An 18,619-nucleotide genomic window follows, 5' to 3' on the forward strand; every position below is an offset into this window, starting at 1 on the left:
AGTCCTTGGCCATAGAAACTTTATCTAATACTACGGCCAAAGGTTTTTCGCTAATTAATCAGCAGTTAAATGATTTGTCTAACTATGTTGTTCAAAATAGGTTAATGATTCAATATTTGTTAAAAGCTCCCAACTTTTGTGAAAAATTCGCTGAAGTGTATCCAACTTTTAAGGATAAGTGTTGTGTTTCTTTGCCTTCTATTTCTCTCAACTTAAGTTCTATTATTAAAGACCTGCAGACGCTGAGCTCCACTGTCAGGGAGTCTCGTGAGACCTTTCGGTTTTGGTCTTGGCTCGATTGGCTTGGCTTAGGCCAATATAAATCCTATTTTCAGTCCCTTTTTGTTTCTCTTTTGGTTGGATGTGTCTTGCTATGTCTCGGATGTGCCTGTATCAAAGCTTGCATCCGTCTCACCGTTGGTTCGGCCTACATGGCCTCCATCCCCGAAACTCGCCCTCTTGTAGGGGAAGGCGAAGAGTCGGACTCCGAGTCGGGGGTTTAGGCACCCTAACCACGGGCATTCGGCCAGGGCACGGGGGCATGTTGTAACACCAGGCTTGCTTCTGCTTGTCTGCCCTGGCCTCCATGCTTAGATGCAAATCCAGCACGTACACCGAGCTGTTTCCTGTTATTGTCTTTGCCAGTAAAGGCTGAGGGTTGACCATTCCAGTAAAGGCTAAGACTGAAGTTTGACTGCTCTGTTGCAACTTTACAGATACTTTACAGATATTTTGCAAACAGCTTGCAACATAATATCCCCCGCTCTTCGGGGAAACTCGGCGAAACCCTATCTATAGTTAATTTTACCTTATTTGGTAGACGAGAAGCCCCATATAGCTGTCAGCGATTTCTTCACTAGATCTTGGGGGGGGGGGGGCGGGGGCGTCACTTTGGGTATATCTGTCCTGCCCACAGTTTGGCAGGCAGAGAGGAGAACGCACCTGAGTCACTTGCTCCCTGAGTGCACCCGTAACCGAGCCTGATCACCTCGAAGCCTCTCTCAGCTCTCGTGTTCCAGTGGAGCTTACGCGTCTGCCGGCCGTAATGTTTTTGCATTGGTTTGTATTAGTAAGTATGCTTTGTAATTAATTGTTTTTGGAAGTTAATAAGATTTTCTTTTTGGGTTAACTGTATATTGTGTCTTTCTTTGTATGAGTATATTGTGTGTTTCCTTGTATAAATAGAGTTGTTAGTCAATATTGTTTCTGTATCACTAATAAACCATTAAGGTAAAGCCATATGTGTCAGTGCCTGCACACTGTGCCACAACTGTTCCTCCCTTAAACATCCAAAAATGAACCTTTATCGTTTGGTCACCCTTGCAACCTGGTAGATAACAGGTGTGCATCTGACTACTTGGGTCCTCGCATACTATCGGGTGACTAACAGTCCTGTTATCACCTTGTTGAACCTGGGCTTGGTGTAGGGCCGGCAATGTCCAGAGCTGCAAGACCTACTGTGTTTTTAAGATCCTGGGCATGAGTCATAGGCCTCGTGTGCTTTTGAGTCACCTATTACACAGGACTCTGCCCAGGCATGTCTCTGTGCTCACCTGCAGTTTTTCCCTGTGCCTCCTCCCCTGTGACAGAGGGACACTATCAGGATCACTGGCGGGAAACTTCCTAAGTTTGCCTTTAAAAACAGACATTTTTGAAACAAACATCAGAAAGGTTCCTGCGTTGCTGCCTGGTCCAATCAGCCAGGGGTTTGGGGGGGTCCTTTCTCCGCTCTCGTTTTATTTTTGAGCGTACCCCCGGTTTTAACCCCCTCCCCCCACGAAGAACGAATTGCTGCCTGAGAGATCTCCTGATTATCAAGACCGTACCGAGCCCTCCTTTCTTCTTCTGATGTTACTGCTGCTTCTGCCTTTGCTGCTGCCTTGGGGACTAGTAAGAATCCCTCTGTGAAACTTTCCATACTTTTATTTTATTACTTTAGCTACTGGCTCTGTTTCCCTAGCACACAGACTCAAGCTAAACCTTGGTCTGTGTCTTAAAATCTCTCTTAAACTCCACCGTGCTTTGCTGCTAAAAATAAGCTTGTGCCAGCTGCTAAGCTCTGCTCCCTGCTTTCAGCTGTATCCACTGCTGCAGCCACCATCCCTTGGCTTCCTTGGGGGCTGCCTTGGGAGCTGTATCCTGGGCACAAAGCACTCTGCCTCTGTGACTTCCCCATAGCATAAGGTGCACCATAGGTTTTGCTTTTTAGTTTAATAAGTCATAGTTTGCTAAGATTTGTAGAGCTTGTAAGTTTCACCTGCCTTGTTATAGTTCGCTGTTTTGTTGCTCCGTATAGTTGCTTGTTATAGTTTGCTTAGAATTGTGATATTTGATGTTTTGCCTAGTTGTTGTTGATTAAGATAGATTTAAAAAAACCATTGCCTGGTTGTACTCTGTACCTGTTTTATTACTTTGTATAAGCTGCTTGTAATTTATATAAGTTTAATTAAGTTAGAGGATAGATAAGGTTTTTACTGCTTGAATTCGTCTTCCCGCTGTCCCAATCTCTCCCTGAACTTTCCCGTGTCTGTTTTTCCCCTGCTCCAATCTCCCCCTCTGTGTACTTCTCCGTGTCTCCCTGTGATAACCCCTTGCTGCTCCCCTCCCCTGTGTAACTTCCCAAACCCTTTGCCGCTTCTTTCCCTTTTCTTTTTTGGGTGTCCCTCTAGCCCTTCTTTACACCTCTCTGCTGCCTCTCCCTGTATCCCCTGTGTTCGTGCCCCCGCTCCTCCACTGCCCCTCCCCTACGAAAGATCACCATCATACTGCTCCGTTTGTCTTCACCCCGCTGCTCCGCAACTTCCCTGAAGTGCTCTCCGCTGCTGCAGCCTGCTTCTTCCCTCAGCCGTCTCCCCGATTCTCCACGTGCCTTCCCATCGCTTACACGTTCAGCGCCCTCCCCTCTTGCTGCTCCCAGACTCCCCTTAAGTGCGCTCCAGCTGCTCTTATCTCCCGTACCTGCAGCCCGCAGGCTTCTGAAGGCTGCTGCTCTGGGCTTCACCCCACAGGGCTTCAGAGTCTCTCGCTGCTTGCAGCTGCACTCTCCTCTCATTAGTTACCACTAATCACTTACTCCCCTCCCCCCTCCCGCTTCTTGACCCAGCTTTTAGGTACACTCTTGCTATCACAGCCTCACAAATTAAGTCAGTAATTTTCTACATTGCATAATTTTACTTATCACCCATATTGTATTATTGCACTGTGTCTCACATGTTACTTGTGGTTATAACACCCCATTTGTTGCCTCCATTTTTCTAATATACTTTGTATACCATTTTTATATAGAAGCTACCATTTTATTTTGCATTCCACACTGTATCTAGAGTTGTTCCTATATAAAGTTGAGTTGCTTATTGACTGTACTGTATCCCATTGTGCTGAACACCACTTACTGTACCCCACTGTTAAAACTCCCTACACTGTTCAATAAGAACCCCGCCCTTATCATTGTCTATTGTAAACACCTTATACACCCCATTCCATCGCATTTCATTGTTAAATTCCCACCACTTCCTTTTTCCTTTAATAAAGAAATTAATTGGCACCCCACCTGTGTGGTAATTGTTCCCCAAGATCCCATATACCTGCAGGCAGGGACAAGATTATTTTCCAGTATTGATAGATTTGTGTATGGGCTGAAAATGAAATGTCAGGGGTGTAGTAAAGAGAGCCTGGAGCACAGGGCCTGGTGTAAGACCTGAAGCCTGAACCGAAGTCAGGCCCTATATTAAAGCAGATGCTTACAAGTTCACTGCCTGGAACTTGGCAACAGTATTGCTAATGTTGCTAAAACACAGGCACTTCTAAGTATTGGGTACTTGATATTCATGTAAGTACATTTCTGGGAGATGGTACAGGAACACACCAACCCTCAGTAAGACAGGGATGGGGTGACAGTACACTGGATGGAGATGTTGTGTTCGAATTAACAGGTACAAGTTGTAGGGTGGTAATTAACCACGGCAGGGGGAATATGTAACTTGTTTATATTAATGTATAAAAGAGAAATCACAGGAGGGGCATCTTTGTCTGGCCTTTGGGAGCAGTGGAAAGTCCTGCTGCTGACTGAGCTGGTGCATTATAACAGGCATACTTGTGTTAGTGTCCCTGTAACCATTGAGCCAGGGCACTAGGACCATGCTTCATTAACAATAAACCTGGTTGAGTGCCTTTGCCATCAAACCAAGTCTGTGGTCTTTCTGGGTGGTACTGTCGAGGTGTGCTGAGCCGCCGTCTGCGGTGCTAGTACAATGTACAGAGAGAGCATACACAAACGCTAACTGACAACAAAGAATATGAAGTGAAGTCAGGGGATACATTATGGTACATTTACTGTTATTTTGATGGACTTTCTTATGGTAATAGGAAATAGGCATGGAAACATGGAGGTGATGGATTTGGTCAAGATCTGGGATGCAAATGTTATAATTTAGGGCTGTCAAACGATTAAAAAATTTCAGGTGACATTGTAAATTAGAAACGGGTAGAATTATCTCCCGTATATGTAAACAAACTGGTTTGTCTTAGCAATTGGCTGAGCAAGAAGTAGGACTGAGTGGATTTGTAGGCTCTAAAGTTATTCATTGTTTTGTTTCTGAGTGCAGTTATGTAACAAAAAAAAATCAACGTGTAAATTGCACTTCCATGATAAAGAGAATGCACTACAGTACTTGTATGAGGTGAATTTAAAAATAGAATTTATTTTGTTTCATTTTTACAGTGCAAATATTTGTAATAAAAATAAAAATATAAAGTGAACCCTGTACACTTTATATTCTGTGTTGTAACTGAAATCAATATATTTGAAAATATAGAAAAACATCCAAATATTTATAATAAATTTCAATTGGTATTCTGTTGTTGTTTAACAGTGTGATTAAAAGTGCGATTAATCATGTTTAATTTTTTTGAGTTAATCACATGAGTTAACTGTGATTAATCGACATCCCTAGTATAATTATTTTTTTGTACATTGGATTGTTGCTGTGACTATAAGCTACAGAAAAGAATTGGGAATTATCTTTTTGGAAAGCAAGATTATGATGAATTATGAAGAGCTCAGAACTAATATGACAGAAGAAGATGGATGTGGGTAGAGTGGAGAAGGGATTAATGGATTGATTTACCTGTGGCAGTAAAGCATGAGGAGAGATGCTTTCTGATTGTGAAAATATCTGGTAGATGTGAAACTCCAGAGCAGAAGAATCTATAGAATATGAATAAGGTAAATCCCATAGGACACTTGATGCAAACAACCTATTGTTTTTTTATCAACTTTTTATTAAATTTTTAAAATATATATACAGAAAAAACATAAACTATATATAAACTTGTCATAATGCATAAACTTTGCATAATATATTAATCATGTGCTACCTTATCTTGGCTATTCTTGAAACATTTAGTTATATATAATATGAATGGTTTAAAATATAAATCAATTTATTTATATTACTCAGTTGACAAACAACCAAAATCCAAAAATCCAACAAGCTAGAGTAAATTTATTAAAATAAGATAAAAATAGAAGCAAAATTCAGAGGAGGGGGATAAAGACAGGGAGGGAAGGAAGTTGGTTGAGAGAGAATGGGAAGAAAAAGAGGAGGCCCATGTATTTAATAGAGTCATTCAAATACTCCCAGGTGAGCATCCCATATCTCTGAGAGGTTTTTTTGGGTATTTCTATTGTGGTATACCATTCTTTTGTCATAGTGGCCAAATTTATGGTGTCTGTGCTCTGGTCTCATTTCCATTTTTGTAGTACTAGTCTTTTAGAAGTTATTAGTGCTCTGCTGAGCCAAAGTTCGTATTTATTCAGCATCCAATTAACATTCATTAGGTTTAAAATGACCTTTTTAGCTTGTAACACAATTTTATTTGATAGAAAAAAATTAACTCTGCAGTCTGCCAAAAACATTGGTATAGGAGCATTCCCAGAGCATATGGGTTAAGTTAGCGTCTGCTGAATCATAGTGGCTACATTTATCTGACTTAGTGGCACGTGGTTTAAACAGTTCGCGAGGGGTCCAATGCATTCTTAGTATGATTTTCTACTGGATTAATCTTAAAAGGAGGTCCAAGGAACAAGTCAGAGCACTGGCTAAAATGTGTTTCCATTGTTTACCAGAGATGGAATAATTAGTCTAGTTCCTCCTCCCATTTCTTTTTTAGAGAATCAGTGTTTAATTAAAATTTCTTGGCCAAGAGGTTGCCATAGGTTTTGGCAATCAGAATAATATTTGGAGAAATGGGTAGTGGTAGTGCAGGTATTGGGACCAAACAGATGGGAGATGGCATGTTTAAATTGGACACTCCTTAGTCTGTAGACTGAAACTTTCTTTTAATATTGTAAAAGGGAAAAAGGTATAATTTTCAATAAATTGACTGCTGGTCAAAATCCCTTTCCTAATCCAATCTGGCCAGATGATGGGTTGCTTGCTCTAGAGTTTCGAGTTACCACAGCTAGATGCTTTGGTATGTAGAAGAGGGTGATTTTTAGATTTAGTAGACTTGGTATGCCATGTATTTCTGGCTGCCACAATAGTTGGTAATTGTTCTTTAGGAAATCAGTAGTAATAATCCAAGTGCAGTGCAGTGCATTCGAAAGGTCTAAAGGAACAACCAATTCTTCTTCCATCTGGAGCTAATCCAGGGTTCTATAGCATGAGGGAATGAGCCACTGTGCTTCTTGGCTAAGAATTATTGCCTGATGGTAAAGTTTAAAGTTCAGAAATCTAAAATTACCTGTTTTGACAGGGAGCTGTAATCTGTGTCAGGAGATTCTGGGTTTGTTACCAGCACCCCACAAGAACGACCTGAACATGGTGTCAATTTTGGTAAAATAAAATAAAATAGGAATGTGGATAGGGAGGGAATTCAGAATAAAAAGGATTCTGGGAAGGGCATTCATTTTGATTATGGTTTTTTCCCCAAAGGAGGAGAGGTAGTACCTGCCATCTATTTAAATCATGATTAATAGGGGCTTGACTATGTTTTTAATTTAATTAGGGAACAGGATGTCCAAATATCTGAGGTGCATCTGTTGCCATCTAAATATCCTGATAGGAGAGCTACTGCCAGCTAAATCCAATAAGATCTTAATTGTTTCCAACTTATCCCAATGTATCTTGTACCCAAATAATTTACCAAAGTTATCTATTGTTTGTACAATATTTGGACTAGCTTGATCTGGATTTTTAATTAATAGGAGGATGTCATCTACATATAGAATGATTTTTGTCTCTGGAGACCCTGATTTGATCCCTTGGTTCCCTAATTAGTTCTGCATGTGGTTCTAATGTTACATTCAACATGGTGGAGGAGGGGAGGGGATAGGAGCATCCCTGTTTAGTTCCCCAAATCATGTCAAAGAGAGGGAATATTGTGCTATTTGTTAGAATATGAGAGTTGGGATTGGAATATAACAGTTTGATCCATGAAATAAAGGGTTTCCCCAACACAGTTTATCCAGGGTAAGAAACAGATATGTCCAGTTCACTCTGTCAAAGGCTTTCTATGCATCAAGTGAAATGATTGCATGGGAATCTCAGGAGTGTTGATGGAATGCCATAACATTAATCAATTGATACGTGTTGTCTGCACTATGTCTTTTTAATAGAACGCAGCTGATCGGGGTGAACGAAATCTTTCATTACTTTTTCAAACATCTTAGCCAATATTTTTGAGAGTATTTTTATACCAGTATTGGTTAAAGAGATGAGTCTATAACTGTAATACATTTGCGCATCCTTACCATGTTTATGTAGTACAGTAATTAGGGCTTCCCTCATAGTAGGAGGTAATGTACCTTTCGTTAAGGCATCTTCATAAATGTTTAACAGCTTAGGGCCAGAATAGCTTTGAAACTTCGATAGAATTCTATCAGAAGGCCATTAGGGCTGGTGGTCTTGCCCAGATGTATTTCCTCCATGGGTTTGATTATTTCCTCTGATTGCAAGGGAGAGGTTAGCCTGGCCTGCTGCTCTTCTGAGATTTCTGGGAAGTTAAGAGTTCTAACAAAATTATCCAGTTCTTCTGGATCAGGTGGTGAATCATTATTGTAAAGAGCCTGACAGAATTTAAAAAATAGATCATTGATCTCTTTTTGATTAGTAATAATTGGCCCCTGTTCTGATTTGCCCTTGTGATGCTTTTTGGAACCTTTGATATTTCTCTTTTAATCTGTAGGAGAGAGGTTTCTCCGCTTTCTCCCTGACTCCCAGTATGTTTGTGTGAGTCTAAAAAGAGAAAATTTCAGCTTGCGCTGAAGTCAGTCTGTTTACTTCATATGTTAGATTGATTAATTTGTTAAGATTTTCTTGGGTGGGGTAGTTTGCACATTTTAAATCCATAGCTTTAAGTAGATCAGTTAATTTCAGTAACTGAGCCTGGCTAATTTTCTTCCTACCTGCTGAGTAGGAATGAACCTGCTCCTAATTAATATTTTAAGTGTATACCATAGAATGGATTGGAATATCTCTGGTCTGTCATTTTGAAGAAAAACTTCAATTTCTTTTGTGACACAGTTCTAAAAATGTTTATTTTCCAAAAGAGAGGGGTTCAGTCTCCATCTTTTATGAGTCCAGTTTGTCTCAGGAGGAGAAGATCATAGTGTCTCTGATCATGATAGACTTGATTTCTTTATTAAGCACTGAGTCCACCAGATTTGTAGAAATCAGGAAGAAATTTATCTGTGAATATGGGGCATATGGGAAGAAAAAAAAAGTGAAATCCTTCATTGTAGGGTTCTGTAACTACCATGCATCTTTTAACCCCAATTCTTCTATACAATCTTATAATTTTTCTAGCCTATGATTGTGCACACTGGGGCTGACTGGCTTGTCTACAAAGGGGTTCAACACCTCATTAAAATCTCTTGCTATGATTGATTCTAGTGGGATATTAATTAATTTGGAAGAAAAACTTGGATCATCTTTGTTCGGTCCATATATGTTAATTAAGGTATATATGGTGTAAGAGATCTTAGCCTTCACCAGCAAAAATCTACCTTCCTCATCTTTATTTGCTCCTAATATTTGTAATTTGAGTCTTCTATGAAATGAAATTTCTACACTTTAACAATTTCTCCTACACTGCCAAAACACCCTTTCCCCCAGCCCCTCCTCCTAAATTTTCTGCCCCCAAATCGTTAAGGTGGGTTTCCTGTAGGAAGATATCTTTTATATGAATAATTTGTGCAAAGGAGGAGGTTAGGCATCAATTATAAAGGCTGAATGCTTACAGTGAAGGAATGAGAAATGCCCTGCTGTAAAAGGTGTATAGTTGTAAAAATATGGATCAAGGTAAAAAGATCATAGTAAATTAGGGCAGGCATACTACAGTTTGATTATCAATAGTGCAGGAAAAATTAATGGTGCCAGGGGAGGCATTGTAGCTCTCTTTATAATGTAGGAAACAAATAGAATGTACGTAAGCCTGTGGTATTTTTGTGTATATCTTTAATAAAGATCTGCGTGTGTGCAGTGCATTCACATTTGGAGGATGAGTCATGGGGGGAACTGCTAAGGCAAGTAACAGTATTTAAGGAATATTATAGTATATGCTATACTATAGTATAGCGCACTAAGTATAGTATAGTGCCCTAAGTGCTTAGGAAATATTTATTTACACAAACTCTTTTCTGGCAGATGTTTTTTATTTTTGTGTAATTTGAATCTTAATTTGACCCAAACAGTGTTTTTGTCAGATTCACCTAATATGTAGCTGATTCTTTTTTCAGTTTAATAATAGAATTATCGTCATCCAGCTGTAGTGAATTGGAAGAAGGCTTGAAAGAGCAGCAGAAATGTCACCTTACAACAGTGTTAGTGATTACGGATAACATAGAGTATCATAGATGAGTGCAATGTGTTAAAGTGTAGCTTGTTAATGTAAGACTTCTGTATTAAAAACAACTCGTTCATTCACAAAAATTGCTAAAGAGAAAAATTATGTAACCAGCGAAAAATTCAGGTAAGAGTAAGATTTAATTTTTTTTCAATTTTTTTTATACATAGGAGGGGCACTGCTGTTTAATAAATTAAGCCTAAAATATAAATAAAGTTCAGTGAAGGACACATGCTTCTTACTTGACATTTTAGATTAGTAATTTCAGGGACAAGGCAGTATTCAGGATAAATGTGAAACATTCTCGTCATCAATCAGCATCATAAAGAAGCAACACCAGAGTTCAAATATTAGCAAATCTTCCATTTTAATACATGTTCAGATTAGATACGTGTTCTATGGATGAAAACACAGACTCCTCTGCTCTGATGAGATTCACTTGAGAAAACAGCAAAATGTCTTTTGCATGCACCTTCAGTCATTTTGTGTATGGTGATGGATTGACTTCAGAACAGGCTGCTACTGTTCTTTGTTTAGGTGGCGATATAGTTCATCCAAGACTGTCTTGGGAAACTATTTTTTTAGTATCCAGTGTTCTAATCTATTACAATAATACTGAAATGTAACTAGGTTTCTTGAAATAAGTGTTATTAATTAATAAGTATAGTATTTGTAATAGAATGTTGCATGTTTAGTGCTTTCTTTCCTTTTCTGTAATTGTAACTTCTGAATATGGATAGGTTAAATGGGGTTTATTTTTAAGTGAATTAAGAACACCTAAAAGGTGCCAGAGCAAAAGCTGAATGACTGGGGATGGATCACTTGATAAATTGCCCTGTTCTGTTCACCCCCTCTGAAGCATTTGGGACCAGCCACTGTCGGAAGACAGAACACTGGGCTAAATGGGCCCTTAAACTGACCCAATATGGCCATTCTTATGTTCTTATTTAAAGCAATGGAAACTGAAGTCCTCAAAGTATAAAGTAAGCACAGTGTGGATAATCACAATGAAATCTTCCATGTACTGCCTCTACTAGCATAATTCTACCCAACTGAGAAACTATATCTAGAAATGAGAAAAGTAGTTCAAATCTTGGATTATGGTTCCTAGCTAGGGTGACAATTGGCATCAATTATGATACTTCACTAGGAATTGTACTGAGACTTCTTGCTAATTTCAGATAGGCCACGGAACAGACATCAGATATTAACAACATTCAGTCATTTCCAAACCAGTATGGACTGAGACTAAGCAAGAAGTGAAAGATTCTGTATTGTAATGATCTATATTTTTATGGATTGTTATGGCAATATAGGTTAAACCTAAAAGACACATGTACTGTATATAAATCTCTGATAAGTGTCCTCTTCTTCAGACACTTACTACTGGGCACAGTGCTTACTATTGTGAGTTGTCTCCCTGATGTCAATACAGGGACAGGTCTGTTTGTCGAAGGAGTTCAATGGAAGCTTGCCTGTTTTCAGCAGTGCTGAACTTGAGCACTGAGGTGATTTTTGACATCTTACCTGTAACAAAGTTAAGAGTGAATGTATCCTTAGGAATTTAGACTATAAAAATTACAAATATATTCTAAAATAAAATATTTGACTTTCAATTTCTTTTCAGTTCTCCATGCATGTTGCCCTAGCCCAATTATCCATTAGCCGAATATAATAATCTGTACATTATTTGGTCTGAAATTAAATGAGCAAATGTACCCTGCACAACGTCGCTAGTCGACACTATCTTTAGATGACATGTTGTTGCCCCATCTTGCAGTACTTACCAATGTGAGTAGTTCTAGTGACTTAAATGACAACCAAGAGCCATTTCACAAGTATTATTTGTTAGACAACCTCTTAAGTGATGCTGATCTATACAGTAACAATGGTCAATGTACCAGCAGCACTGATGATACTAGCAGTAAAAGAACTATGTATTTATAATTTATATTGGGTAGATATTATAAAATCTGCAAAGTCTTTAGTATTTGGATTCATAGTAGCAGCAGTAGCCAACATCCTTTATTGACATTTCTCCTCTGTATTATGTTTGAGAAAGATACTTGTTGCACTACTCAATGGAGTTGGGCTGAGGTGATGGAACTCTGAAATATAGACGCACCTCATACATGCGCGCGCGCGCACACACACACGTATATAACCTATAATACATTGCAATGACAAGTTTCTGTTGGAAGCTGATCGAGTGAGATAAAATTCCTGATGCAATAACAGAGAATATTTGAACCACCAAACTGAAGTGAACTTTTTAAGGTATCATTCTTGGTCACAGTAGTGTTCTATAAATAAGGTCCTAGTTAACTTACCAACTAAGCATTCGCTGCCCCCCCAAAAAAAAGATAAAAATGATGTCAATACAACCATAAGAAAGGATAGGGGACAAATTAAAGTACCTGACAGGATGTTGTAGTTACATCAGAGAACTAAAGTGCAATCTCTAGAGCAATATAGCACATTTCTACAGAATGCTTAATACATTTTACTATCTTTTAAATCTTGTGCGAATGAGTACCTCCAGATGATGTACAATAAGTATACAGTACTTCACTTTTTCTGGATCTGTTCTCTAATATGTATTTTTAACAAATCATATATTCTTCTCAAATTTGCTTTAAAATAATCTACAAATAATCTACATTTTTCATATCTAATTAAAGCAATAGTATATCTGTTATGTTAAAGGTATGAAGTATAGAGGTGTTTCTTACTCTACAGTGAAATCCCTAATATAAGAAATCAGATGAGAAGAAAATGTTTACTTTTATGTTTTAAATGTTGTAATTTAAAAATATTTCTTTAAAAAAAATCACAGCTCACCGTACATTGATACATGCATATGTGAATGCCACTTGAAAGAGGAAAGGTGGTCATCGTAAAGTCAATATAGCAACAGGAAAGTAAGAAAGGTTCTGTTCTGGCTCCCAAATCATCAACCAAATCATTAACTGAGGCCAAAATTTTCAAACTTGAGTCCTTAAAATTGGGCATCTAAATCTATGTTTAAGCACCCAAATAAAGTGTCTGGATTTTCAGTCTGCCTTCACTACCAAGAAAGGTGTATTTTTACATTAGATCATTAACTTGAATTAGCTATCTTGCTGTAAAATCCTAGTGGAGTCAAGGCACGGGTAGTTTTTATTTCAGTGTCATTAATCGAGATCAACCTTCTATCCCTCACCTGCAGTTTACCTCAACTAGGTCCATAGAGGTAAAAACTACAGTATGTTATGACAGAAATTTTGCAGCAAGATATCTAACTCAAGTTAAAACACATCATTTTTGGTGGTGAAAACAACTTCCAAGTACCAATCACTGGGAATATCTATGAAAATCAGGCCACATTTCTGGATTTGGGGAACAAAGTTTGAAAATTTTGACCTAAATTCCAATTGCAGGCCCAAATTATACCATTGGTTACACCCTATTTAAAGAAGAATGCCCCCACTCCCCCTCAGCCTATGAAACCCCTGCTTGAGTTTTCAGAGCTAACAATTACAATAACCATATTTCTGCTTGCTAGCAAACAAAGTGAATTTTAAATCATAGAAATGTAGAGCTGGAAGGGACCTTGGAGGTCATCTATCCAGCCCTCTGTGCTGAGGCAGGATCAAGTATAGCTAGATCTTCTCTGACAATTTTAGTTTAATCTGTTCTTAAAAATCTCCAATGATGTGGATTCCACAACTTCCCTTGGAAGCCTATTCCAGAGCTTAACTACCTTTATAGTTAGAAAGCTTTTCCTGTGGTGGGGTATACACACATCAGACTGGAGTGCAAGGGGTTATGGAGCTCCTCTGGGCCCAGGAGGCCCTGCCCTACTGCACCTGCAAAGCCTGCACTGGCTGGAGGAGGAGCTTAGAAAGGGGAGCAGAGTAGCTCAGTGGCAGGCAGATAGTGGAAGTGAGCTGACCTACACTCTGAGCTCTTGGGAAGGAGTTCCACAGGAGCTGTAGCTGCTTGAGGCCTGGCTACAGTGATGTGAACAAGCCTACAAAGAAAAGACCTGTAACTCTTTGAAGGTTAGAGACTTTATCTTTGTGTTTAATTCTTTTCTTTACCCTGTGAGAAGAGCGGGGACTGGTAAGAAGTGATCCAAGGAGGTAGCTGCGTAGCACCTGAAGGTGCAGGACTTAGTTGCTTAACATTGGGCTCCGAATTAGTACTCACTAGAAAGGGTGGACCTGGGCTCCCTTACCAAGCTGTAAAGAGGGACAGTTACGGAAATCCATTTCTTGGTGGGGAACCTAGTTGGGGGAAGACCCTAAAGATGCAAGGGTCTGGACCACAAGACCCCAACTCAAAGGGGAAGCCCTGAATCCCTTGCTTAATCCTGATGACCTCCCTGTTATGGGACTCTCTATATATACCCTGAAAGGGGTGGACTAGAAAATGTGACCTGGCTGGAGAACTAAATCACTGAAAGGACAGATCACTGCAGGGTAGAGCAGTAATAAGAAAGGTGAATGCTAGGGAAGAAATCAACCTGCCACATCCCCCCCTGATCATTAGGTGGCATTGGTGGTGAGTGTTCCCCTTCAGACTAACCAAAATCTCCCTTTGGTGCAGATGAAGCCAATTACTTCTTGTCCTACCTTCAAGGGACATGGAACACTGATCATCGTTCTCTTTAACTGCCCAGAACTGGACACAGTGCTCCAACTGGCCAGTGCAGAGTAGAATGGGGCAGTTGCCTCCTTTTGTCATACATACACCATTCGGATTGATACACCCCAGAATGATATTAGTTTTTTTCCTCAACTGCATCACGTTGTTGACTCATATTCAATTTGTGATCCACTGTAACCTTCAGATCCTTTTCAGCAGGACTACTGCTTATCAAGTTATTCCCCATTTTGTAGTTTGTTCATTTTGATTTTTTTGTTTGCACTTGTCTTTATTGAATTTCATCCTGTTGATTTTAGACCAATTCTCTAATTTGTCAAGGCCTTTTTGAATTCTATTCCTGTCCTCCAAAGTGCTTGCAGTCCCTCCCAGCTTGGTGTCATCTGCAGATTTTATAAGTATACCCTCCATTCCATTATCCCAGCCATTAATGAAAATACTGAATAGTATCAGAACAAGGAGAGACCCCTGAAGGGCCTACTAGATACATTCCCCCGGTTTGATAGCAAGCCCATTGACAACTATTCTTTGAGTTTGGTCTTTCAGCCAGTTTTGCACCTACCTTATAGGTTTCATCTAGGCCACGTTTCTCTAGTTTGCCTATGACTATGTCTTAAGGGACTGTGTTAAAAGACTTAAAGACACTGTCATACCATGTCTACAGTTTCTCTCTTATCTGCTAGGCCAGTAATCCTGTCAACAAAGAAAATGAGTTGGTTTTGCACAATTTGCTCTTGACAAATCCATGTTGGCTATTGCTGATCATCCTATTATCATCTAGGTGCTTACAACTTGATTGTTTAATAATTTTTTCTGGTAACTTTCCAGATATCAAAGTTAGGGTGACTAGTCTATAATTCCTTGGGTCCTCTTTGTTCCCCTTTTAAAGATAGGTACTATGTTTGCCCTTCTTCAGTTCTCTGGGATCTCACTTGCCCTCCATGCGTTCTCACAGATAATTGCTAACAGTTCTGAGATTGCTTCAGCTAGTTCCTTCAATACTCTAAGGTGAATTTTGTCAAGCCCTGCTGACTGGAATACATCTAACATCTATATATTCTTCACATATTCTTTCCCTATTTTGGCATGTGTTCTTTCCCTCTTGTTAATTTCTGTTCACAATTAAACTTTTTAATGAAGACTGAAGCAAAATAGTCACTAAACACCTGAGCCTTCTTGAGGTCATTCCTTATTAGCTCTCTTTCTCCAATAAGAAAAGGACCTACGCTTTCTTTTTTTCTTTCTCTTATACCTAATGTATTTATATAACCTCTTGTTGTTGCCTTATGTCTCTTGCTAGGTATAACTCATTTTGTGCCTCAGCCTTTCTGATTTTGCCTCTATATACCGGTGCTATTCTTTTGAACTCATTCTTGGACATTTGTCCATGTCTGCACTTTTGGTAGGATTCCTTTTTGATTTTTCAGGTCATTAAAGAGCTCCTGATGGAGCTATATTAGCCTCTTCCTTTTCTTTCTGTCTTTCCTTCACATCGGGATAGTGTACTGTTGCTCCTTCAATGCAGTCTCTCTGAGAAACTGCTAGCTCTCTTGAACTCCTTTTCCCCTTAGATTTTCTTCCTATGGGGCTTTACCTAATATTTTCCGAGTTTGTCTGCTTTTTTTAAGTCTGTTGTACTTATTCCACTGTACTCACTCCTTCATTTCCTTAGAATCATGAATCTATCATTTCCTGCTCACTTTCACCCAAATTGCCTTCAGATTTGCAACTAGTTCCTCCCTGTTAGTCAGAATGATGTTTAAAATGCCTGTCCCCCTTGTTACTTCCTCCCTTCTGAAACAAAAGGTTGTCCCCAGTACATTTCAAGAACTTACTGGACATTTTGTGTTATGCTGCATTAAAGTCTCCTACCAAGTCTTACTACCAGGGCTGGTGTGATTTTGCTATGGAAGTCATTGGGTGATTTTTAACATGGAACCTTCGAGACCATTTTCACAGTAGCTTTGCAGAGTAGTTCCACACCTTAACTCTTGTTAATAAATGTGCTATTTTGTTTGTTTTTTACAGTGTTTGCTTTAGCAAAGCTAGCTTTGGATAAGCTGAGGCTGTCTGTTTAAAGTGGCAAAACCAAGGGGGTTGCAAGTAGATCTGGTTGGGAACTGGAATTTCCATTCTGTGGGAAATGCCAACATTTTTAAAAGTATTTTTTGTTCCAAATTGGAACAAAAAGCAAAAAGCTAAACTTTGAAGTTTCCTATAAAATGAAACCCCCAAAACTGTTTGTTTGGAACTTTTGAAACATTTCATCTTGATAATGTTGAATCATTTCATTTAGATATAAATGTATTACTGTAATAACAAAATGTTTCATTTTTTCATTTTGACTCATTGTTTTTAATATAAAAGTCTAAATTAAATGTGCATACTTATATATAAGTCTAAATGAAATGAATCAAAATGATAGTTAAAACAAAACATTTTCACCTTATCAAATGAAACATTGTGACCTCATGAAACTGAAATGAGAAAATCAAAATTGTTTTCACTTTTTCCCTGTTGAAAAACTCATTAAAAACTATGCATTCTCACAAAATGTTTTCTTTGACAGAAAATTGTTCCATCAAATTTTTCAATCAGCTTTAATTGCAAGTCTGGTTAGTCTTTCCTAGTACCTTCATGATATCACTACATAAGGACTGCTGTATTAGAAGTCTCATAAAGATATATTTATTGTCTATACCAGGGATTGGCAACATTTGGCATGCAGCCCATCAGGGAAATCCACTGGCGGGCTGGAACGGTTTTTTACCTGCAGTGTCTGCAGGTTCAGCCGATTACAGCTTCCACTGGCCGCGGTTCACTGTTCCAGGCCAATAGGGGCTGCAGGAAGCAATGGCTAGCACATTCGTTGGCCCACGCCGCTTCCCACAGGCCCCATAGGCCTGGAGCAGCGAGCCGCGGCAAGTGGGAGCTGCGATTGGCTGAACCTGCGGATGCTGCAGGTAAACAAACGGTCCCGGCCCACCAGAGGATTTCCTTGAGGGGCCATGTGCCAAAGGTTGCCAATCCCTGGTCTATACATATGTAAGTATAACTTCTCAATAGTATATCCCTGCCTACACTAGAAATCTAATGAGCATCCTCAGTGAGCTGACCCACACACAGAAACGTAGCAGCTTCTCTGAAAAAAGCATAGTCATAATTTTTAGACACACACATCTAAAAGGGCAACTACAACAGGATGAAAATCTACATTATAACAGCAATAATCATTTGGATTAGTTTTTTGCCATTGTAAATTACAATCATGGTCTGGTCATAGAAAAGGCTTTATAGGTTAATAGAAATATCCTTTATAGTGCAGTAAAAATTGATAAAAGCCATTTAGTAATTTTTAATACTATAAAATCCATTTAATCTGCCAAGTCCAGCTGTTGCTTCTTGTTCAGCCCTGTAACAGCAGCAGTGAAGGAATGCAAGTGGAAGGGCTATTTTTCTTTTCCAGCCTTTGCTAAGTCAAAAGGCCTTCTAAGAACTAAAGCAATAAAGCAGATATGTGTGAAGGATGCTGAACTGCATTGTTGTTAATACTGAATGTTCACAGTTGCAAACAAATTACTTGGGCATAGTTAACAGTTGATATAAAAGAGATTGTTAATCATTTGGATGTTCTCTGTTTAATGTTTCATTTAGTCAGAGAAACATAGTGCAAGTCAACCTTCATGTAGACATTCAGCAAAATCACCAAAAAGTCCCAAACCAGCAGATGGAAAAGCACACTCAGTTTTTTACGCCAAAGAAAGCAAAGAAGTCAAGAAGGCAAGACCTGAAAGGACTACGCCCCTGGGATCTGATAAGGGTAATATGAAATGCTGCTGCTCTTTTGTAAGGCAACAGTTATGTTTTAAGAATTTTGTTTTGATGAACTATTTCCATTTTTCTGTTCGTTTTTTTTTAAGTCTATGGAATGGTTGCTGAAATGTTTCTATTAAATACTGTATAATGTATGAGGAGCAGAGAAGTGAAAATATTTATTGCTCCTTTGGAAGTAGTACAGAGAAAATACACAAATCAACATTTAAAAATATAGGTGCATATAGACAGGCTTCTTAATCCATAATTTCCTTGCAATGTCCAGGTCATTTGGTCAGCCATTTTAGAAAGG

The 18,619-nt window shown here is 38.9% G+C and overlaps 1 protein-coding gene across 5 annotated transcripts in view; it reads left to right on the forward strand.

The window, feature by feature from the left end:
• The window catches only part of DCDC2C (doublecortin domain containing 2C), a 133,250-nt gene that overhangs the window by 58,008 nt on the left and 56,623 nt on the right, over positions 1 to 18,619 (forward strand). For all 5 annotated transcript variants that reach the window (XR_007774031.1, XM_050950879.1, XM_050950880.1 and 2 more), the window contains one exon: positions 18,148 to 18,313. Coding sequence is in view for 4 of the 5 variants with exons in the window: in XM_050950879.1 (XP_050806836.1) it covers positions 18,148 to 18,313 (166 nt within the window). In the remaining variant the exon portion in view is untranslated. The remainder of the gene's footprint in view (positions 1 to 18,147; positions 18,314 to 18,619) is intronic.

The sequence above is a fragment of the Gopherus flavomarginatus genome, chromosome 4, assembly GCF_025201925.1.
Source record: "Gopherus flavomarginatus isolate rGopFla2 chromosome 4, rGopFla2.mat.asm, whole genome shotgun sequence".
Taxonomy (NCBI): Eukaryota; Metazoa; Chordata; order Testudines; family Testudinidae; genus Gopherus; species Gopherus flavomarginatus.